Source organism: Cotesia glomerata, linkage group LG3 (genome assembly GCF_020080835.1).
Source record: "Cotesia glomerata isolate CgM1 linkage group LG3, MPM_Cglom_v2.3, whole genome shotgun sequence".
Taxonomy (NCBI): domain Eukaryota; kingdom Metazoa; phylum Arthropoda; class Insecta; order Hymenoptera; family Braconidae; genus Cotesia; species Cotesia glomerata.
The window spans coordinates 30,576,012-30,599,064 of record NC_058160.1 but is presented as its reverse complement, the minus strand read 5'-3'; the positions used below and the strand labels follow the sequence as shown (position 1 = coordinate 30,599,064).

Genomic DNA, 23,053 nt, shown 5'->3' with positions numbered 1-23,053 from the left:
GATATTATATCAAAAATTTTTTCATCTTAATTAGAATAAAATAATATAGAGTGTCAAAAAAAACATCAAACGAAAAATGAAGTTATTTACCAAATTTTTGATTCAGAAACCCAAAAAAAAAAGAAACAAATAAAAAAAAGGAAAGGAATGCATGTCGCAACTCTTAACAGCAACACACATCAGCAAATCTAATAGTTGCATCTCTTCCCCATGAGCTTACTCCTATACCAATTCAGACTCCTCGTCAGTTAGACTCAGCTTCAGCAACATAACAGCTTCAGCTTTCCGCTGATTCCGAAAGCACCAACTGCTCGACATCGTCATCGCTCGGAGGTGGAGTCAACACCCGTGCTGTTATGTTTTTTCAACTTTTTTTATTTTATTTATTTCACTTCTATTCCAGTGGTTCTTTTTTGGTCGGAATAAATGCCATCTCGCTCGAACCACACGGGATGTGTATCCACGCTCGCGTAATAGCCTCGTTCCTGGCATGTGCGATGGTAGATACGCGGTGAACTTTCCTGTCTTTCTCCATCACTCTCTCAATCCTCTCTCTCTTTCTCTCGCTCTTTACAACCCACACACCGACGAGTCGAGCCGCGAAGCCCGAGGGCGAGCGATAAATGGTGCCGCGCCGCGCCACGCCACGCTCACTCGACCGAGCCACGGAATATACCCACGACCTAAGCTACTGCGTCTTTCAAAATTTATTTCACTCTTCTGGAGCTAAAATTTCCTCCAGACATCCAAATTTTTTTAAAAATTACTCTCAAAATTATTAAACTGGCCGCATAAATTGTAAAAATATTTTTGTAAAAATTTCTTATCAATAAAAGCTTCAAAAAAATTTTTTTTTAATAAAAAATTATTTATTTTATTAAAATAATTAATTTTTGCAAAAATTATTTTGATAAAAATGTAAAATTTTAAATAATAAAAAAATTAAAACCGCAAAAAGAAGAAAATAAATTTTGAAAAAACCAGTAGCGCAAAGCTGCGGCAGCGAGAGACGCGACGAGGGAGCACGAGCATCAGCAGCAGCAGCAGCAGCAGCAGCAGCAGCAGCACAGAACCACCATCGCTGTACGCTATACTACACCTACAACGAGCAGAGAGTAGAGTAGAGTAGAGTAAGTAGAAGAGGGTGGGATGGTTTAGTTGGAGATCGAGTGAGCGAGAGAGAAAAGATAAAAGAGAGTGTAGAAAGTAGTAGAACGAGATAGTCAGACGTGCTCGGTTATTTATCACGCGGCGCGCGGTTCGCCGATCGCATCCCTTTCTATCCACCCTTGGCTTGGTCCGCGTGTAACCCTCTCACTTGTTCTCCATTCCTCCTGAAATGTCTCATGCCTTCTTTCTCGGCGCCTCCACCTCCTACGATTCTCACTCCCTCAAGACTGAAGATTCTCTTCCTCTGAAACTTTTCCTCTTTTTTCCTCCAGCGACGTCTACTTGACTATCCACGTCTTCTTTCTTCTCAGTACTTCTTTCCTCTACACTGCTCTTGCGAGGATCCTCAAGATCGCTCTCGCAACATCCTCACTGTCGTTCTACTTTTTCTTCCTCGGAATTACGTGCACTCTGGGTTCTATTCTCTAGGTAGGTGAAGGGTGTGTATAGATCTTTTCTTTTTTTTTTTTTGTTTTCTGCTTTAATTCACAGTAATCAACCGACGATTATGAGTAATCTTTCGTTCTAGAGCTCGAGTTCAAGTCATTTATTGTGTAAGGTAGTTTTTTTATATTTTTAGAACATTTTAGGAAAGATGGATGACCTATTTTTAATTGTCAAACTTTTTTTTTAAAAATTTTTAGGTCTGACTATGGTTTACTGTTTCTACTTATTTACTTAATTAAAGTTAATTATTGTGAAGAAAATCTAATAATGTTGAATGTTTATAATTTATAATTCATAAATATAAAAAAAAAACTCACCGAAATGGCACCTCGATTTTTCAATTTCCTCTTCAGCTTTTGAATCCACTCGGAAAAAATAATTTGAAAGTTACAGCAAAATATTCCACAAGATTTCAGCAATCTGAAAAAATAAAAAAAAAAAGATTTAAAAAAATTTCTGTCGAAACAAAAAATCGAAAAAGAACAGCGAATAAGTCTCGAAAAAAAAGATAAGCAGACAATCGTAACAGTCGTTAAAGCGTTTAACGACTTTCCATCCAATACTGACTACAAGTTAACTCTCCTGCGGGTTCCATCTCTCTTGTGGGTCTTTAAATTTTCTTCGCTTTGTAAATTCACATTAATAAATCCTTGCTCTTTCAACACTAATCTTGAACAATTTGCCAGTGAACCTCCTGAATAGACGAAACAAAAAAATATTGTACCGTAAAAAAAATATTGATGAATTTAACATTTTTCACCTACTGCATCATCAACAAATTATATATTTTTCCACAAAGAAAATTTCTAGAATTATAAAGTAACAAGTCACCGAGATTGAAAGGTGATAAGTCGATGACGTGTATAGGGATAGAAGAATAAAATAGAGACAAAGATAAGGGCGTGCTCGGGTGTTGGCAGCCTGACTAAAAGTAAGGGTGTGCCAGATGCAGTAACTCGGTATTTATGTCTTTGATGTATATAATACCACGTCCGCTGTAACTTCAATTACAGAGATTAATAATACAACTGAACTGAAGCTTCTTTTTTCACGAGAAATGTCTCAGTACATCTATATTATAACTAATAAGTTATAACTTATAACTACAACAAAACCTAGACTGAATTCGGAGGAAGATGTGTGGAGTATGCATAAATAGTTAGGAAAATCTAACGATGAATCGTTAGGATCTGTGTGCAGATACATATATGTAGATAAAAGTAAATGGAAGTGGGTGTATTGGTGTGATCGTGCACATAAATGTGGTATATATTCCTTGCGTACTGGCAACCAACTGGAAAATAGGCTCATCTGAATGCGGTACGGTAGCACCTGCATCGGAGAATCATAAGGGATAGGAATAGAGATGGAGAGGGCTGAAAGTTCGCTGCTAAACCGAGGGGTTACTAAAGCGAGAAAGAGAAGGAGAGAGAGAGAGAGAGAGAGATTTCCGAGTCAACCAAGTATGGCATAGCATGGATTCAGTGTACGACGAGCAAAAGGTTGAACGTGCGGGTTTACTGTAATGAGGGTGGCTCGCCAACGCACTCAGATACACCTGCACTCTCGATGCACTAGAATTCCAAATAACCCTCTGGAGCCACGTGACGAAAATCATGTCGATGGCTTCCATGAACTCTGTAATTTCAATTTTTATTATTACTTTTGTTTTAAGCAGAGTGTTAGTTGTAAGTAGTATTATATGGCAAAAAAATGATCGCTTACCTCGATAATATTCCAGGAGTACGGAGGTAATTTTGATGATCAATAAAGATCAATCATAAATGACATTGAGAAACATGAGGAACCTCGTCCTCCTCCCTCATAAGTTATACCGAGAAAGTAAATAAGACAAGAGAAAATATAAAGTTACGTAATATTGAGCGGCAGTTGACAAGTTGCTCAAGGGAGTGATGCAGTAAAATAGGGAAGGCAAGACCACGGATATGGATATACATTATACATACAAGTAGTTATAGGTATATACATAGTTGGATGTATGTATGTATCTATATGTATATATGTATAAATATGAAAATGGAGTTGAGTTTGTGATCACAAGTCCAGTAGCCAGCTCAGCTAAGCTTGCTGATACACGTATCGGTACTACTCTCGAAAGCATGTTCCTACACTAGCTTCGTAAATATATATGTATGTGTGTGTGTAAGCTCATGCAGAGAAAGAGAGATAAAGGGCGAGAGTAGAGCCACTTTTCGCTCCTCGATCTCAACACCTATCAACCCCGTTTGAGTGGAACGTTCCTTCTTGTATGAGCCTCGTTGCTCGGGCGACCACGACCAAGTCGAATATATTACTCTCGACGATCTCATGGCAAACGCCCACACACTTTATCGTCATCGATTCCTACGACACTGGCTCCTACAGCCACTATCACTACTACTAGCTTCTTCCGTTACTGCTACACGGCTACTGAAGCTCCAGGCCTCAAGATAAAACTACAAGACGTGCTGCTCCTTGAGATCATTCTTTTTAACATAAATTTATCTTCATTAATATATTCTCTTCCATCATTAACGGTTTGGTAACTTCTGAAATATTAGGCATTCATTTTCTTGAAACTCTCGATAAAGTTATTTTTAATGATGCTTACATAGCAATCGAATTGTTTATGCATCCTCTACAAGGGTTCTAAGCCAAACAGTCCATTAGTTTATTATTTTTTTAGAAATTTAGAATTTTCCAATTTTTACATTTCCGCGTAATTATTGTGAGTAAGTTTAAACAAGGGTAAGTCAGGTTAGGCTTTAAATCTTTCGATAAATTTATTTTTTAATGATTGTTATGTACCAATCGAATCGTTTTTATATCCTCTACAAGAATCCTAGGCCAAACAGTTGATTAGCTTAGTAACTGAAAAAAAATTTAGAATTTTCATTTTTACATTTCCGCGTGGGTATTGCAAGTAATAGTTGTTAAGTTTTAACTAGTTTAGGTTTGAAAAATTTGGATAAATCTATTTCTCATGATTGTTATGTACCAATCGAATCGTTTTCACATCCTCTACAAGGATCCTAGGCAAAACAGTTTATTAGCTTACTAACTTAAAAAAAATTTAGAATTTTCATTTTTACATTCTCGCGTGGGTATAGTAAGTAATAGTTGTTAACTTTTAACTAGTTTAGGATTTAAAACTTTCGATAAATTTATTTCAAACGATTGTTATGTACCAATCGAATCGTTTTCACATCCTCTACAAGGATCCTAGGCCAAACAGTTGATTAGCTTACTAACTTAAAAAAAATTAGGACGACGGTTGACCCTAAAGCCCATCCCTGCAACTTCCCGCTCATTTTGTACTTAAGCGCTCAAAATTACACATTACGTTTTTGAGCTCTTCGAGTCATTTTGTGTCACTTTAAGCTTTTTCAGCTCAAAACTCTAATAGCAGTTTAATAAAACATAATTTTTTTGAGTTTTCAAACGGCAATAACTTTTGAATGAATGAACCAATTTTCAAGTGGTTGGCGGCATTCGACGCAGTTTTTGAAGCCCTATATAAAAACTTCAAGTTTAAATCAATTAAGCCAGGAATTTCGAAGTAATTCCGAAAAAACACTTTTTTTCGGTTTTCTTTCGACAACGATAACTCACGAATGAATCAACCGATTTTGACCGGGCTTGCGGTGATCAGCGTGTTTTTTTTTTATCTCAAACCACTTTTGAAAAAATTTTTTTTTGTAGTTTTTTTGAGATTTCTCAAAATCTACTGGTTCGAAGCGATCCAAATAGTATTCAAAATCTAAGTTTGGTCAAGCCCTTTCAAATGGCGTCAACCGTGATAAAATCGGTCAAGCCGTTTAAAAGTTACAAAAGGGTCACACACACACACACACACACACACACACACACACTGACATCATCGCGAAAACATTCAGGGAAGCTTCCTAGGACCTCAAAACGTCAAGATCTGATGAGAACTCGATTTTCGAAAAACGGGGTAAAACCAATAACTTCCCGATTTTTGAAAATTTTCAATTTTCTTAGCGGGAAGTTAAAAATTTAAAATTTTCATTTTCACACTTCCCTTTAGGTATCATTCAATGATAATTTTAAATATAAAATTTTTGTAATGATATATGTGTAAATAGAAAACGAATAAGAGAAAACTAGACGATTGACATGCTAGCAAGCGTCGCTGAATCTTCGGCGAAAAATAGAGATCGAAGTCACTGGGTTTGCACCACTAGAATAATAATGACCAAGCCTACTTTCTATTTATTTCGCGATATCTCTATTCCCTTTTCCTTTGCTGTCGACAAAATAAAAACTTCATTCCTTCATCTACATCAAGGCCAATAGTTCTCAACTTTTACAATTATTAGGTATTTTTAATTGGTGCTATAATTTATGGACAAAATATATCGCATTATACAGCAAACAGAAAAAGTTAAACGAATTCACTTCTGTGCTTGATCACCTACTAATTAATTCCATATTGCCTAATTAATACTTTTCGCACAAGGCAAAAGCATCTCCTCGTAAAGGTAAAACTACCGAAGAAATAAGAAGTAGAAAAAAATACCTGGAGCACAAATACGAGGGCGTTAGAATCGATAGGATAGTCGATATCAAAAGCACCCGATTGGTTGTGCGATTACTGGGAGTCCCCACCTCCCACACTATCCTTTACTGATATCCGCGCGACGTGCATTCGTAATGCAATGTCAGGACGTCCGCGCGCTTGCATCCGCTCACCCACAGCATTGTCATCCGCTCCGCAGACGTAACCGCAGTTTCTGGGTCGCATCCACACTACTGTACTGTGTACTGTGATCGAACCATCAATAAAATCGATTTCCATCCGTACATTTCATTTTTTTTTTTTTTTTTCTTTTTTCCAATTCACACAATTTTAAAAATTACTGTTTGGTTAAGAATGAAAATTTCTAAAAAAGAAATCAAATTTAAAAAATTAAAAAGAACTCACCAGTCAGTTAATAAATTAAGCGAGTATGACTGGTGAGTAATTACATAAAAAATAAAAAAAGTAAATAAATAATTTATAAAAGTTAACTGGTGTGAAGTAACCTTTAAGGTGGCGCACGATGACGTCGTCGTGTCGCGTGGGTGCCAGCGGATATACGATCCGCCAGTTCGCTCGCTGGCTCGTCGTTTCACCGTCGCCTGAAGGGGATGGAGGTGAGGGTGGAGGTGATGTGGGTTCGACGCCCCATTCCCGTTATCCGACGACTGCCAGATCTCACCCTCTCTGCTCTCTATTGTGCGATATATATAAATGTGTATGTATACATATATACTGCTGGTGAACATTTTCTGCGCGTGGTGCTACCACCCAACAAAACCAGTCTAGTATAGAGCAAAAGTGCTGGCAAGACTGTGTGTGTGTAAAAGACCGAAAAAAAGGAATAAAGGAGAAAAAAAAACGAAGAAATAAAAAAGAAAGGAAAGAAAAAAAAACAAAGACATAATTGTGAGCCTTGGGGAATCGAGAACGACCGCAAAAGTTGGCTTGTCCCCTATACTACATTTTTACTGCATCACGTATACGCTATACACTATCTAGTTGATAAGTGTTGAAGTGTTAGCGCACACCCGTTGTCATAAAATCCAAAAGCCTAGTCGAATACGACGTCAGTTACTTAATGCCTCGCACTTTAATGCAAGGAGAGCTTCGAGAGTTTCAGGGGCGTCTGTAGCTTCTACACATTACACATATACATGTATGCGCCAGTTTCCACCCACATGTGTAAACGTAATACGAGTTGACATATGTAAAATGATGCAGTCTTAACTTGTTCCTCGATAACCATCACTTTAAAAGTTAGACTTGCTACTTGTATTTCTGATGGCTTCAGGTGCAGTCTTGCTGTACTTTACTAATTGGTTTAATTTATTTCACCCTATGACCTAAAACAAATAAATGAATTTAGAATAAAAGAAATAAATATAATTTTAATTTACCTTCTTAAACTTCAGAGTACAACTATTGACCCAATGATTTTTACCTCAAAAAGTTATAAAATAGTCGGGATACAACTTAAATCTTTTTTTTTAACTCACCGAAACCACTAAAATCCTCGGAATCTTGCTAACCGCAGTTTTTGCCGAAGCTATTTCTTTAAAAAGAAGCCTACAGTTTTTAAGTTCATAAATCAGACGTTTTAAAGTTCAACCAGCTCAACTTGAAGTTACTTTAAGAGATACCCTGGGAAAACTGCGGAGTTGTTTCTGTTTACTGGAGCCGTCGGAATCAGGTAAGATCACAGTTCGTGAAAACAATCGACAAGATTAAAGCATAAAATTGGAATTTCAGTAATTAGCTATGTCAAATATTTATTTATTCTTGTACTAGTCATCTGGAATTCCAGATTGTGAATATGTATTTTTATAAATATAATTATTAAACTTCTTGGAAAAATATTCCAAGTTATTATATTTATGCATAAGAGATTAAAATGTTAATTTTAATAAAAATTTTAACACAAGTATCATTATCTCATTTGAATAATGATTCAGTAGTATAATTGAAGAGGTCACATCAAGGATTGACGCATGAAGTATCAGGATAAAATGCTCTCGCATGTATATATAGGTGTATTTATTAATATCTTAACTAAATTAGTGGGGATAGAATGATTGAAGAGGATTCGCGACATCGAGACACGCCAGAGTATATTGTGAAAGGTCGTCACAGTCGTTCGTGTAAATAAACGTCCGTCAACAAAAGTTTTGCTTGTTATAACAAAATAATTTGTGATAAGTATGAATCTTTCAATTGCTTACTCGATACTGTGGAAACTTATCTCAATTTCAGTTGTTGTTGGTCAATTGTCCGAAGGTAAGTAACGAATTAAAGTAAAAACTTGTAATTTAAATGCTAAAAATGGCATAATGTGCAGGCGAGAATTGTAGCTTGGATGATAAGACACGGGGCGTATGCAAGCCGCTATCTAAATGCGATGAAGTTAAACAGGAACTATTATCCGGGATAATTCCCAAGAGCATTTGTAGCTACTTGTATTTGGAACCAGTCGTTTGCTGTCGTACATTGACAAGTACCAATAGCGGTAAAACAAGTTCTGCTACTACAGCACGAACATCACGCAAACCAACAACAGAAAGGTCAACAAGTAGATTTTTTACTTCAAAAAAACCAATAAGAACGACTACCGAACGTGATAGTGATTCATGGGTCTTTTCGGATTACACTGATGATGATTCACCAGAGATACCTCTCAATAACAACAACAACAACAACAACCAATTCCAAAAACCAGGCAGCTTGGCAAACCAAAGTAAGTTTATTGAACCTGTTAGATTTTAAAAAAGTTTCATTATTATTTTTATTTCCATTGTAAGAATGCGCCGAATACTCACGTTCAGTCTACACGCTGATAACTCCACCAACATTATCGAACAATCGTCAGCAAGTTAATGTTTCTCTCTGTTCCATTAAATCGCAAAAACTGATTGTTGGTGGTACCAAAGCAGGCCCGAAAGAGTTTCCTCATATGGCGGCAATTGGATATACTTCCAAAGCAAGAGGCGAAATTTTGTGGCTTTGCGGCGGTACGCTGGTCTCTGATAGATTTGTACTGACTGCTGCTCACTGTACTTATACTTTAGATTAGTAAGTCAAAAAATTACAATTACAATTTTTTTCTAATCTAACTATGAATAAAAATAATTTTATACTTACTGGTTTCACTTTTTTGAATAAAAATTTCAGTGGTAAGCCAACGCAGATCAGAGTTGGAGATTTAAACTTAAAACGCAATGACGACGACGCAAGACCTCAAGTGAAGAAAATAATCGACATAATACGTCACCCGGATTACAAAAAACCGCTGGAATATCATGATATTGCGCTTATAAAAATGGAAAGTCCGGTTAAGTTTGACGCATATGTAAGACCAGCTTGTTTGCCTTACGGTAATGTCATCACTGAGAACGCTATCGCTACTGGCTGGGGTAGAGTTGATTGGGGTAATTTATCAATGTTTATTTTTCATATATAAGATTTATGATTATAATTATAATCAGAGTTAGTTGTACTGATAATTTTATTTAATTTTCAGCTGATGAAGAAGGATCTGCTGATCTGCTGAAAGTAACCCTGGCCATGGTACCTCACCGAGAGTGCAACGCGAACTTTCTCGGGGGCAGCAGTGACTACAAGCTCAAACAGGGGGTGATAGATGAGTGGCAGTTGTGTGCAGGTGAAGAGGGCAAAGATACGTGTCAGGGTGACAGTGGTGGTCCATTAGTTAATATCAATGATCAACACCACTGCATGTACAATGTAATCGGTATCACTAGCTTAGGAAGGTTGTGCGGAAGTTTTATTCCTGGAATCTATACCCGGGTTTCTAATTACGTTCCATGGCTGGAACAAAATATCTGGCTTCAACCATAACCTACATGCTTTTTATAAAATATAAATTAAATAAAAATTATTAGCTCAAAACATTTTTTTTCTTTGATTAAAATTCATAAAATAATCCCTACAAATTCAAAACATAATTTTTTTGGACGAAAAAAAATTCTTTTTTTTTTGTACTATCCTCCTTTGGAGGTTATTTTTTTAAAGAAAATTTTTTTCCTAACCTCTTAGGCTTGAGTAGCTTAGTCGGTAGAGCATCAGACTTTTATGACTTTTAATCTGAGGGTCCAGGGTTCAAGTCCCTGTTTGAGCGATTTTTTTCATTTTCGGTTAATTATTATCAAAATTCTTCTTATACATTTAACAAGGCTCAAAAAAAAAATTATTTAAAAAAATTATTGTGTACTTACGATTAGCGGCTCGATCCTGGATGACAATCTTATATTCTTCCTTCGTCCATCGGCGCCATTAACTTAGCTCACGGCTTTTTTGAAATAATTAATTCCGTAGATATTTATTAAAAAACAACAAAATGGAAATTTCTTCAAAACTATTATCAAAGATTTACTTTTAATCTTTAAGTGTTCGTTACACTCGTTATATATATGTATACATTGAATAAAATGAAATTTCAAAATTTTTCAGTATAACATTATACAGTATAACATTTTTCAGTCAATGATTATTAACGACATTGACATCTTTGCGATTATTTATACAATTATTGTAACCGAATTCCGTAGCTAGGTATTTTTTAATTAATAAACTATTTATTTAAGAGGATTGTTCATCATACGAGATGAATACTTGGTACTTACTGCCTATCTATGATTATTGTGCGTGTGTTCTGACGAATCTGTCAGTAGAACTTGAAAGATCGTTACAAGTATCACTTAATAATTGTGTGAGATATATACTTCGGATCAGGCGCCGAGAACATATATCACAATATCGGAGGCGGCTTGGGTGGCTTACGGTTCAGAACCGTAGGCTTCTGTTGATAGCTTGTGAGTTTTATAAAGCATTGTGTCTCATGCGGCCGGGGTTGTTTGGTGATCAGCTTGATCTTAGGTTAAATATTGCTTCGCGGCGTGATGTAGGAAAAACAAATACTCTTAAATGACCATTTGCTAGAACCACTACATATCAGCGATCATTTGTTGTAGCAGGTGTAGCAGGTTGTAATTTTTGGAGTTCGCTGCCATTTGAGATAACTTCTTTATCTACTCTTGGCGAATTTAAAGAAAAATGTACTTTATATCTATTATTAAATCAAGAGTCGAGTAGACTAGATGAGAAGATGGGATATGATGATATGTATGAGCGATGATTAATGTCTGTAAATGCTGTGTTTCGTAAATTTATAAATTATATTAAAATAACTAAAAACCTTGTAATAAATGTAAAAGAAATATGGTCCCAAGGAGTTAACTCCAGGATCTAGATAAATAAATAAATACTTCAACCGCTCGACCGTTTGATTCCATCTTTTGCGTTGCGGCGCAGTTGTAAGAATAGTGGCGCCACCTGTCGGATTTTATGGGTACTAAAAATTTAAATTTATCCACAGAGGACGAATCTTGAATTTGTCTTGAAAATATACAAAATATAACCCTATATTATTTTTCGATTTTTTTACTACGCTCACAAAGATTAATTTTGTTTTTTTATTTGTAAAATTATTTAAAATGGTGAGTATTTAAATAAAATACTTGTAAATTATTAAATTAATTTTTTTTTTTATTGTTTAGTTAACTTTATAAATTTTAATTATTTCCTGGCGGTTTATTTCAGGCTTTATTTGATAACAATAATAGTTTAGATTCAAATGCACTAGATAATGAACTGAAGCAAACCTACGAATACTTAAAAGACATTGAAGCCGAGCTTCTCGAGCAAAAAAATGAATTTATCTCATTACTCTCGAAGAATCCCATTGAAACAGTGTCACCGAACATCAAGCCAGATGATATTGAAGCAGAACAACTAAAATTCGTGAAAGCTCTAGTGAACGAAGAACAGGACTTTGATGACCGAATAAGACCGATCAAAAATTCAGTAGACGTTTTTACGTCACTAGATTCTGCATTGCTCCAAGAAATTTCGGATATCCAGACAATATTGGATCAAACTAAAGTAAAATTTCTAGATGTCAAACAGAGTATCAGCTCGTAAGTTTTGTATTATAAAATTTATCTCATTAATTATGTTAATTGACCATACTTACTGTTTTTTATAGATTGATGAGCGAGAAAAATAATTTACAAAAAATGAAAGATATGTGCTCAGATGCTGTCGAAAATGTTGATGCTGAAACGAGTGATAAAGATATCAGCAGAATAAAAAGGTCTTTCTTGACTGTCAAAGCTGATTTGGTAATTTTTTTTATATATTAATGGTACATAATAATCCTTAACATTATTAAATTAATTTTTATTTTAAATTATTCAAGGCTAAAGTTGTCGACATCATCTATCCAGAGGACAATTTTCATGGATTGCTAAAAGTAATTATTAAATTAAATAAAAAAAAAAAAAAAAAAAAAAATAGCCTGGTACTAAATTTAATGTTTGACTTATTTATAGAATTTGGTGAATGCATATTCAAAAGAAGGAGATGAAAAATACATAGATGTTGAAGACGTATCCTTGGATTGCGTTAAATCATTGATCGAAGCGGATATTGCGATGTACCACCGCAATGACAGGAATAAAATTCGTCTAGTAGATCTTATTTAAGTTCAAAAAAGTAAATTACAACTAATCAGTATTTTTTCTACTATCATTAAGGGCCAGTTTTTCAATCCTGGATAAAATTTTATCTTGAATTGAAAAACTAAGTGTATAAATTAGGACAAATGTTTTTTTTTTTAAATAAAAAAACAAAAAATATTAATATACATTAAATTTATCATAAAATTTTCTTTATTGTAGCATAAATATCAAATATCAATATTTATAGTAAGTTTATTAAAAAATAATACAATTCTAATCGAAAAAATCAAAAAATTAATTGACATAAAAAATTTCAATAAAAATTTTTTCTCAGCTAACTAAATATCCAGCTAAAAGGTAACCACCTAAGTCATTGGTAGTGATTTCTGGATGAGTCCTGTTGGGTAGCACCTGATACCCGCGACAAAAGTTAGACAATAATCTCAAATTAATAACATCCTTGCGTGACTTAAGAGCAACATAAGTCTCCTGAAGAGGCTCTCGATAACAATGATAAATAACAAAAGGTTTAGAAACCTCCAAATAAGGTAATAATGCATTAACAATATTCAAAGGATGTTCCTTGGCAACAATAGCCAACCCATCAGCCTTTGATAGTTTTAAACAGTCAACAACCTCCTTGGTTTCCTGAAACCACTTGGGTTTCTTGAAGGCCGCCGTCTTGATAAGATCATCAGCAGCCTCGATGTCAGTCTCCATAATAACATCGTTCAATTTTTTCTCCTCTTCTTCGCTGGTGGTCGTAGAGTCATCCTCGACTTCAGGCTCCAGTCTCGGCTTCTTCGCCTGATGATTTCCATCGTGGTTCTCTGAGTTTTGCCGTCTCAGCGCCGAGAGCGCGTACTTTTTCGCCAGCTCCTCTAGGATAACCTGATCGCCCTGGTAATAAAGCCGTAAAAATGTATAAAGATTAACAGCAAGCATTCGCTTTACTTGCTCGTCAGTAAAATTCATAGCTTGTACTAGAGTTAAATTGGGCTGGTTTCCTGGATGAAGGTTTATCAAAGTACCTTGAGTGTTAGCACCAATCCTGCTCAACATCGCAGCAGCAGCCAGACCACAGGATCCACCATCGTACAGCAGATACTTGCCCTCGGATTTAACGTCGCAGTAAGACAATATCTGTGACAAGGTGTCCATTCTCAAACAATTAACTCTCCCAGGATCTTGCCTGAAATAAATTTCCTGTAACAATCCCACCGTCGGTTTTAATATTGTTAGATACCTACAGTACTTTGTTTCTTTTTTTTTAATATACTTTTCCTGTGAGTATTCTGTTTTCGAGGAAAATGAGCTGCTGTTTTCAATTAAATATCCAACTATTTCCTTACTTGATTTACCGGCCTCGCGTAAATCTTCTATTTCAGCTTTAGATAATTTTTGAGACGTACCATCGTCATTGATTGATCTGTTATCGCTCCCGCTGGCCAGGCCTTTGTGGATGTTCTCCGACGTTTCGGCTTTCTCCGCAACCTCCAGAGTTATTGTTTTCAAACCATTTTTTAAGCTCGACACCGGTCCGATCATTTTGAATGTTGTCCAGTAAGGCTTGTTGATGATCCCGGACATCTCAACCTGCTCCTTGCCCAACGTAAACGTTCCATCACGTGTTATTCGGCAAACTTTTCGGTAATCCTGCTTCTGAATTATTATATAATCACCAATTGACACTGTCTCTTGGTAATTAACCTCTTTATCCATTATTTGTTTTTTTAGATTTTTTATTAAAATTATAAAACTATTTAAAACACTAACTTACGCACGTTGTCTATGTTGAGAGGTTAGGTGTAAATATGTAATGTGTATTTGTTTTACATGGCACCAGTCTTTTATATATCGTATATATCGTATATATCGCCCTACACACGTGGCGTCCAAATGTTGAGTGTTTTTCCAGAGAGCCAGTGTATCGGCTGTAGGTTGGGATAACTATCTTACTATCTTAACTATCATATTATTTTTCAGCTCCGTTTATTTACACACTACTTATTTATTATTTAAACGAGTGGCTGAGACACCTGACATTTTCCCGATAATTATAATTATTATTTGTTAGATGATTTTTAATTATTTTCTAAAATTATATAACAAATAAATTATTTTAAAAAAATTGACAAAAATTTTTTAAAATTCAAAATGCAATTTTTTTTGCTCTAATTTATTTATTAGAAAATTCTAAAAATTAGCAGACACTTGACAACATTTTTTTTTCTTAAAAAATAAATTATTTTTTTAAAAATTGCATTTATAATTTTTAAAAGCTTATAAATATGAAATTTTTTTAATAAATTTTTCTTGTTATAATTTAATTGTTAAAAAAAATTATCAATTGCCTCTAAATTTCAATATTTTGCGGATAATTATTGATAAAAATTAATAGGGATGTATTATATTTTTTTAATTAAGCATAGATATACATAAGAAAAATTAAATAACTAAACTATTATTTTTATAAATTATAAAAATACTTATTAGGTTTATATTATACCTCTAATTAAATAATTATCTAATTAAACTTACTGCAAAAAAACAAAATAACTCCAAAACATTAAAATCGAAAATATTAAACAAAAATAACATGAGTTATTTAATTTTAATCCAGCAATTTAGTAAATAAAAAAAATTAAATAGGATAATTGATTTTTATTAAGTAAATTGTCTTCTGGAATCGACCTTTTCATCATTATCTTCTCAAAGTACACGCAATTGCCTGTTTTCTATTTTATTTTTAATTACTTATTAATATCAATGTTATTATTATTAATATTTATGCATGTATATATAATAGTAATAGGGTATTTCCTCGTGTTGGAATAAATTAATAATTCCACTCCAAGGCAACTCGTGAAAGTGACCCGGTATTATTTTAAAAGACGACAGATCACTCAATGGACTGTATAATATATTACAATTTAAATTTAATTATTATTATTATTCTTATATCTTATTATTATTATTATTATTATTATTCTTAAATCTTTGACCACGATAGGGTCCATTTTTGTTACCACCACCAGAATTATTTCCGCTGCCCATGTTACCCCCACCGCCTCCGCTGTTGTTATAATTCTTCCCATACCCCGAGTTAAAATTACCCCCGCCGGAGCCGTGTCCAGATTGGTTACCCGACATGCGGAAATTCGGTCCGAAGCCGGGCGGACGGTCAAAGTTGGACATCTGGGTGTTTCCAGGATTGGGACCGCGGAAATTCGGCGGAGGAAAATTGTTATTAAAAGGCATATTTTGACTAGGAGCAAAAGGAGCCATGGGATTGGGTCTGTAGGGTGGGTTGGGTCCGTAGTTCCCATTGGGCGGTCGGAAGTTAGGCCCGAAGTTGGGAGGCATCGGTGGAGGTCCATTGGGTCCAAAGTTGGACATGTGCATCATGTGTGGTGGCATCGGGCCGCTGTTGTCATTGCCTCCCATCATGTTGGAATTATTTTTATTTTGAATATTAGAAAGATGGTTCATCTGATGATGCTGCTGGTGATGGGGAGGCATCATTGACATCATCGACGGGGGCATGTTCGGGCTGATATTCTGCATGTTGTGGTGGTTTGATCCCATATTTCCTGAAGGCATATTTCCCATTGACATTTGCATGCTGTTATTCTGCATGTTTGAAGACACATCGCGCTTATCGAAATTAGAACGCCCGCTGTCGTTGCTGTTCATTCCTTTGTCGTCGTCCCAGGACCGTTGTCGTCCATCGCGATCCATGTCTCCACTTCCAAAATTGTCATTGCCATCCATGGAGGACTTTTTGAACCCACCAATTATCGGAGGTGGTCCTAAATGCCTAAAGTCCCTGTCACCGTACGAATTTCTCATGTCAAATGAATTGCGCATGTCGAATTCATTCATCATCATACCCGGTGGCCTTCCCGGGCCACTTGCTGAAGCGACATTCATTCTCATGTCCTCGTCACGACCCATTGCTCCTCGGTTATCTACACTATTGATTCTCCTGAGATCCTCATCTTGATTGGCAAAGTAATTCATATCTTGAGGGTTCTTCATACCGGGCATTAGCCTTAGATCACTGTCGTTATTCGACAATGAATCATCAGACATTCCACCGGCTCCAAACACCGGTTGGTGCATTTTATTTCCTCGGTCGGTTGGATTCGCTTCAGTCCACGCGATCAACTGATCAAACTTACGCTTCCCTCCGTAGTTTAGCGCTTTTAATAATTCCGGATTTTGAGCAAACTTTGAACTAGGCAGTGGCGGTGGTAAATCTACATTTGGAACTTTAGTGTAGTCTATTTCGCCTTCGTCTTGCAAATAGTCTTCCTCTATTTCTGGTTCTTCTGGCAAGTTTATTGCGACGTCTCTCAGTTCTTCTATTTCACCTGCAGTTATTAATTTATTTATCGCGTCGTTGCCCTTTACAATCGCTTCGGAAAGTTTTGACCCAGCTGAAAAATATAATTCAGTCAAAATAATGATTCTTAATTAAAAAAAAAAAAAAAAATTATATTCAGAAATAAATAGACTTACGTTCAACAGGAATTATTTTTCCGTATAAAATAATAGCATTAGGAGCGACTTCATTTAAAGGCACTGCTCCTGGTGTAGTTTCAATTAACTGATTGACAATAGCATTCAACGCTTCCACTTGCTCTGGATCTTCAGCTTCCATTTCATTCCACTGTGCTTGGAAGTTCCGGGGAATAGGCTTACTATACGGCACTTTCTTACTCGCTGCGAGTTTTTTACTTTCTTCTGCCGCGTGATCGAGGTCCAAGCCAGGTATTCCTTGGGAAGTATCTTCTTCCATTGACTGTTCAAGATCGAACTCATTTATTTTGTCCTCAGGACCCATTCCAGGTATCACTGCAGCTTCATCAGCTAGAATTGTTAATAAAATTGTTTATAAAAAATTAACCTCAAGTTTTAAATTAAAAAAAAAAAAATTCTTAATAAAAAATTAGCCTTGTTTTAAATTTCAAAAAAAGAATAAAAAAAACAAAGTAGGTACCAATTTCATGATCATCAATGCCAGCTGCTCCAGCAGGCAGGGTATTAAGATTATATTTATCTCTCATGAGATCTCCTGGACGATTCCGGGTCCAGAATTTCGAAGTGTGGTCGTTGCTACCGGAGCAAAGAATATGACCTAATGGGTGCCAGGCTAATGTCCAGACGATACTGTCGTGAGCTTGCTCAATCGCACCCACTTCTTTGTCAGCTCTGCAATAAAATGTTATTTTATTAGACTATAAATTAATAAAAAAATAAAATTAATGCAATTATTGAATTGAAGCTTACCCAACGTGCCAAAAGAGAATAGCACCATCGCTACCTCCACTACAGAAAAGACCTTCATGACTTGGGTGCCAAGCGACACTCGAAGCTTCTTTTTTGTGACCACGAAACGTTTGAACTTCTTGACCCAAATTCCTTAAATCAAAAAGCTTCAACAAATGATCCCTCGACGCTGTCACCAACCAATTTCCGTTGTCGTTCCATTTAATATCCATAACTGTACTCTTGTGAGCGTGCAACGTCACCAGCCCTTGGCCAGTTCTTGGATCCCATAATTTTATTGGCTGCTGATTGTCTTTGCTTCCGGAGACGACTAGACTTTTTTGGGGATGCCAATGGACACATTTTACATCAGAACCATGACCTACGTAAAATTACTATGTTATCTTTTCTTCTAATTATTTTTATTTACAATAATAATTTTTTTTTTTTTAATTTTACAGATAATTATATAAAATTACACTGAAATTAGCAGACTCTTAGATTTTTTTTTTAATAAATTAGATCTAGAAAATTATTTAAAAAAAATTACATTTACAATTTTTCTGAGCTTCTAAAGATATAATTTTAAAAATAAATTTTTTTTGCTATAATTATTTGTTAAAAATTTTTTTTAAGTAAGATGACTCTTAATTTCAGTGTTAGTTATATAAAATAAATAAAAATTTATACCCTTAAGAGTTCTCTCTTCATAACAGCGTAGGAAGTCCCAAATTCTGACGGAGCCATCGTCACTGCAAGTCGCCAATTTGTGATCCGTTGGACTGAAACTACCCGCCGAAAAAAACATAATAATTACATACTACGCCGACCGCAACTTTTATTTATCAATTACTAATATTAATTTATAAATAATAGTTTTATAAGTAAATATTGTGTTGTAATTTATTATTTAATTAGCAATTATATAATAAAACAGTTAAAATTGATGGTAAAATATTTAACTCGCGAATAAAACCGGAATAATTTTTATTAGAATGATCCGTAATTAATTTTTTTATTTAAATTATTTATGAGTTAATAAATAATAAGAAGCTATCATTAAAGTTTCGTTATAAAGGGAGCAACTACGAACGAATAATAATCTCCGATAGTCATACCTGGCACACGAGTAATTTAATTGATTTTATTATTATTAATGGATAAAAATTGATTGTCGATGCCACATGACCACCGGTAGATGTTTCCATGAGTTATTACTTTTAAAATTTTCACTTTAATAGATTCAATTTTTATTAAATACAAAAATAGCGAAAGGGAATGTGTACATCAAATAACTTTAATTTTATTTTTAAAATGCTGCGCTCACACCCCCATTCTCTCACTTGCATAATCACATTCATGCACATGTGTAATTTACCTGTCTAAAATGATATCTTTACTGTAAATTATCTCAAAATAATTAATACATCCCCCCAAAATTTTATTTATCAAAAACAATTAAAAAAATTATTTTATTATTATAAAATATTTCCATTTGGATATTATAATTGTAAATAAGGAAGCAGGATTATATTTTTATTATCATTATTATCATCAAATATGTATATGAAAAAATATATATATGTATATATTTGTATATATATATACAAATATATAGATATTTATGAATGGTCAATAGGAATCTAGAAGGGGTGCAGCTTCAGTTTATTTGTAATCAACCATAATTACAGACATTTATTTTCGCCCGCTATTTAAATATACAGCATTCCGCGAATTGACGGCAAGGGTTGCCACGAAAAATTAAAAAATTATTTGCGATACGTAATATTAATAATAATAATAATAATAATAATCAATCAAACTAAGATGGAAGATTTAAAAAAAATGAATTAGAAACTAACTAAATTTTTCTAATGGCCGGGATCACATACGCTCATACGTAGACAATAGATCTTCCGGACCAGGAGCGCTGACAGACCCCTACCATCAATTAATCGCGTATTTAAAAAGTTTATCAATTAAATAAAATTGTCATCAGTTATTAAGTTATTATTTATCATTAAAATAATAGATAATGGAAAATTCATGGCGGATCGCGGTAAAAATTAGAAATGATTTTAATCCATCGCAGAAAACAGAGTAACAGAAAGTCCATTTGACTTGGAGCACTCCAGCAGTACACGAAGACAATAGTAGTTCGAATAAATAGCATAGTGTCACGAGAAACGAAAGGGCTAGAGTGGTGGATGATGATATACCTGAGTCCTCTAATCGCTTCTTTGTGGGCCTGAAACATCTTGACGTTGTTCATGTTGCTCTGCCAGTACTTGACGTACCCCGAGTGGTCCCCGGTTACCATCCAGCTTTCGTTGTGTGACCAAACCATCGTCCTAACCGGGCTGTCGTGTGCCTGAACAAGGTCCAAATTTTATTACATGAGTAACAATTTAAATTATCATTTGCAATATACTTCAAGTCATCATACCTGAAGAATTGTTTCGAAATTAAAGGTAAGACCGTTCCAGAGGGTAAATTCACCACTTGAAGCTCCAGTGACCAGTCGTCGACCTTCTGGAGTCCAGGCCATACAAAAAATAGGACAACGCATCTTGTTTGTTGCCGTTTTGACGAACCTCGTGGTTACAGCATTGATTGGATTGTCAACGTAACTCGGAGGTGGTAAGAGGTCTGGGTAATACATTACGTCTGGCTGAAGAGGTCGTCTGTCACGGAAGTCTCGTTGCCATATACGATTCTAAAAAATTTATAATTAATATAATTAATTATTATTAATATTATTAATTAATTAATATAATAATAATAATATTATTATTATTATTATTATTATTATTATTATTATAAATGAAAACATGGGAAGAGAAAAATTGATATTTAGAGTGAGTAATCACCTCCAGAGTTTTAATTATAGCAGAATTATAATCCACTGTCTTCCTCATCACCGACTTTCTCAATCTCTTGCCATCAAACTCGTCTTGCAGAGCATCCTGGCTTCCTGAAACAATCTTCGGGGCATGATAAGGTCGGAAGGGCTTGAAAAATCCCCGAGTGTTGTCCCGGTGATTGAGAAACCTCTGCTGTTGCTGCTGCTGCTGTTGCTGAGACTGGAATCCTCCAGGCGCGGTGTTTATCGTAGTCAAATTTGGCGGTGGTGCTGATAAATTTGGTGCAGTCGGTGGTGGTACCGACATGTTGGGCAAGCTTATCCCCGTCGGCGGAGGTGGATTCGCGAACTGAACGTTTGTCGACATTTTAACTGATAAAATTAACACTTTATTATAATCCCGTTAATTACAAATAATCGTCACTGATTCACAGGATATCATCCTCATTTAGGTTAGGAATGAATTGTTCAAGTTAATGGGTGTCTCCATTTTCAAACTCGTCTCAAGTAGTCTATCTGCAACCAATTCAATTATCAGTTACGTATGCCCGATAATACATATGATTGTATTAATAATAATGATTATAATATTTTTTAAATATTATCAGTATTGTTAATTATTATTAAACTTTATTATCATTATTATTATAAATAATTCTGTTTATAATTACTTGACGGCGTGGCTCCTACTTAAACTTAAGTCTCTAGTACCCATACACGTAACATACGTATATATAGATGTATTTAAAGATTTTTTTAACTATTAATTGTACACTTAAATTTAAGAATTTTATCCATTCACTCAGTTTTATTTTTTTATCAATAATTTTATAATACAGTAAAAATATTTTAAACAAAAAATAAATTTTCAAAGTTTATGAAAACTTGGCGTTGCAAACGACGAATAAATACCACTGCGACGAGTCCGTCGACGGCGGGTGATTAGAAAACTTTAACCAGAGAGTATACTTTTACAGGTTATATTTTGGGTCAGTTTTCATGGAACGTTTTTGGTATAGTAAGCCCGGTAAAAATTTTTATTAAAAGCCCGCCTTTTGACAGTTTTAAACTTCAAAAAAAAAAAATTTTACAATCACCCAAGTGTCACAAAAAAAAAAAAAAAAAAATTTTGAGTTGTTTTAAATAAAAAATTTAGTAGAATCGTTAATGTTTAATTTCTTCTTGAAAACTACAATGTTAAATTAAAAAAACGGAAAGTTCATATTTTTTTACACCTGTATTAATTACATATTTTATATTTATTGTTATGCTACGATTAATCAATTAAGTTATTTGTAATTCAGGATCATGAAATTTATATTTTTCTTATCAGTGTATTTGTTGTAACAAAACCAAAGATAAAGTAAATTATAAAGTTTATTAATCTTGTACATCAAAAAAATATAAAAATTTATTATCAAGTTATAAAAACAAAATATAATTTGTGTTAAGTTCAAGAAACTTGTTGAAACGAATTTTTTTGAATCCCTGGCGGATCCGATTTACCGGAATTTAGGGTGATTGCACCGTGCACGTTCACCGTGATTTTTGGTGAAATCACCGTGGTTTACGGTAAAATCACGGTGATTTCACCAAAAATTACAGTGATTCCACTGTATTTCATTTAAAGCTCTGGCGTAAACCGTGATTTTTTTTATCAATAAATTTTTATCGCTCGCATTCAAAATTTCTTTTTCCGATGCTTTTGAACTTGTTTTCTTAAAATTCGACAAATTTTTTTGTCATTTTTTCTCGTGATACAAAATTATACAATTATTTATAAACAATTTTGTATACTTATAAATAACTTCTTTTCCTCGAGCAGTAGCAATGAATTTATCAAATGAAAAATTATTTTTCTCACCTCCGGGCGGAAAGCGTCAATTTTCCTCCCGCTGCGCTAAACGAAAATGCCGCTTTCCGCCTCCGTCGAGGAGAAAAATAGTATACACACCACGGACAGTAAATAAGAAAGCCTCAGATCACATGTTTATTGACCTCGGCTTCGCCTCGGACAACAATTACATGTGATCTGAGACATTTCTTATTTTACTGCCCTAGATGTGTAATATACTATTCCGAAAGCTATAAAAAGAAAACATTATCACACGCTGCTTGTGTGTTTTTTTTTTTTTTTTTTTTTTTTTGTAAATATGCCACTAATACTTCGATTAGACCGTATAACAGATAATCAATAGGATGCTTAATTTACCACGAATA

At 34.5% G+C, this 23,053-nt stretch overlaps 4 protein-coding genes, 1 long non-coding RNA gene and 1 other non-coding gene across 6 annotated transcripts; 3 read left to right on the top strand and 3 right to left on the bottom strand.

The window, feature by feature from the left end:
- Positions 1-1,939: 1,939 nt before the first annotated feature.
- LOC123262158 lies at positions 1,940-11,461 on the bottom strand. Its single transcript, XR_006508875.1, has 3 exons — positions 11,373-11,461; positions 10,393-11,205; positions 1,940-2,037 (listed from the first exon to the last, which is right to left on the bottom strand). It is a non-coding gene; the product is annotated as an uncharacterized LOC123262158 (long non-coding RNA).
- Positions 8,075-10,066, top strand: LOC123262156 (serine protease snake-like). The gene is made up of 5 exons (XM_044724270.1): positions 8,075-8,437; positions 8,499-8,894; positions 8,959-9,229; positions 9,329-9,585; positions 9,678-10,066. The coding sequence occupies exons 1-5, from the start codon at positions 8,362-8,364 to the stop codon at positions 10,013-10,015; spliced, it is 1,338 nt and encodes a 445-aa protein (XP_044580205.1). The 5' UTR covers positions 8,075-8,361; the 3' UTR covers positions 10,016-10,066.
- Trnak-uuu lies at positions 10,214-10,295 on the top strand. Its single transcript is given in 2 exon segments — positions 10,214-10,250; positions 10,260-10,295. It is a non-coding gene; the product is annotated as a tRNA-Lys (tRNA).
- Positions 11,462-11,611: 150 nt separating the features above from the next.
- Positions 11,612-12,835, top strand: LOC123262157. Its single transcript, XM_044724271.1, has 5 exons — positions 11,612-11,673; positions 11,777-12,153; positions 12,222-12,357; positions 12,435-12,488; positions 12,568-12,835. Exons 1-5 carry the CDS (start codon positions 11,671-11,673, stop codon positions 12,718-12,720), a joined length of 723 nt encoding a protein of 240 aa, XP_044580206.1. The 5' UTR covers positions 11,612-11,670; the 3' UTR covers positions 12,721-12,835.
- A 144-nt stretch (positions 12,836-12,979) lies between these two features.
- On the bottom strand, positions 12,980-18,963 carry LOC123262155 (tRNA (adenine(58)-N(1))-methyltransferase non-catalytic subunit TRM6). Its single transcript, XM_044724269.1, has 2 exons — positions 18,950-18,963; positions 12,980-14,439 (listed from the first exon to the last, which is right to left on the bottom strand). Exon 2 carries the CDS (start codon positions 14,416-14,418, stop codon positions 13,027-13,029), a length of 1,392 nt encoding a protein of 463 aa, XP_044580204.1. The 5' UTR covers positions 14,419-14,439; positions 18,950-18,963; the 3' UTR covers positions 12,980-13,026.
- On the bottom strand, positions 15,348-21,793 carry LOC123262153. Its single transcript, XM_044724268.1, has 9 exons — positions 21,505-21,793; positions 20,841-21,349; positions 20,417-20,686; positions 20,190-20,341; positions 18,661-18,758; positions 17,992-18,352; positions 17,702-17,913; positions 17,221-17,571; positions 15,348-17,138 (listed from the first exon to the last, which is right to left on the bottom strand). Exons 2-9 carry the CDS (start codon positions 21,198-21,200, stop codon positions 15,655-15,657), a joined length of 3,288 nt encoding a protein of 1,095 aa, XP_044580203.1. The 5' UTR covers positions 21,201-21,349; positions 21,505-21,793; the 3' UTR covers positions 15,348-15,654.
- Positions 21,794-23,053: the final 1,260 nt, after the last annotated feature.

Coding starts and splice junctions, on each gene's coding strand:
- LOC123262156 (XM_044724270.1), top strand. CDS start 8,362: ATGAATCTTTCAATTGCTTACTCGATACTGTGGAAACTTATCTCAATT. Junction 8,438..8,498: donor TGTTGGTCAATTGTCCGAAG/GTAAGTAACGAA, acceptor CATAATGTGCAG/GCGAGAATTGTAGCTTGGAT. Junction 9,230..9,328: donor TGTACTTATACTTTAGATTA/GTAAGTCAAAAA, acceptor TAAAAATTTCAG/TGGTAAGCCAACGCAGATCA.
- LOC123262157 (XM_044724271.1), top strand. Junction 12,154..12,221: donor GTCAAACAGAGTATCAGCTC/GTAAGTTTTGTA, acceptor TGTTTTTTATAG/ATTGATGAGCGAGAAAAATA. Junction 12,489..12,567: donor ATTTTCATGGATTGCTAAAA/GTAATTATTAAA, acceptor ACTTATTTATAG/AATTTGGTGAATGCATATTC.
- LOC123262155 (XM_044724269.1), bottom strand. CDS start 14,418: ATGGATAAAGAGGTTAATTACCAAGAGACAGTGTCAATTGGTGATTAT.
- LOC123262153 (XM_044724268.1), bottom strand. CDS start 21,200: ATGTCGACAAACGTTCAGTTCGCGAATCCACCTCCGCCGACGGGGATA. Junction 20,687..20,840: donor CTATAATTAAAACTCTGGAG/GTGATTACTCAC, acceptor TAAATTTTTTAG/AATCGTATATGGCAACGAGA. Junction 17,914..17,991: donor ATTCTCTTTTGGCACGTTGG/GTAAGCTTCAAT, acceptor ATTTTATTGCAG/AGCTGACAAAGAAGTGGGTG.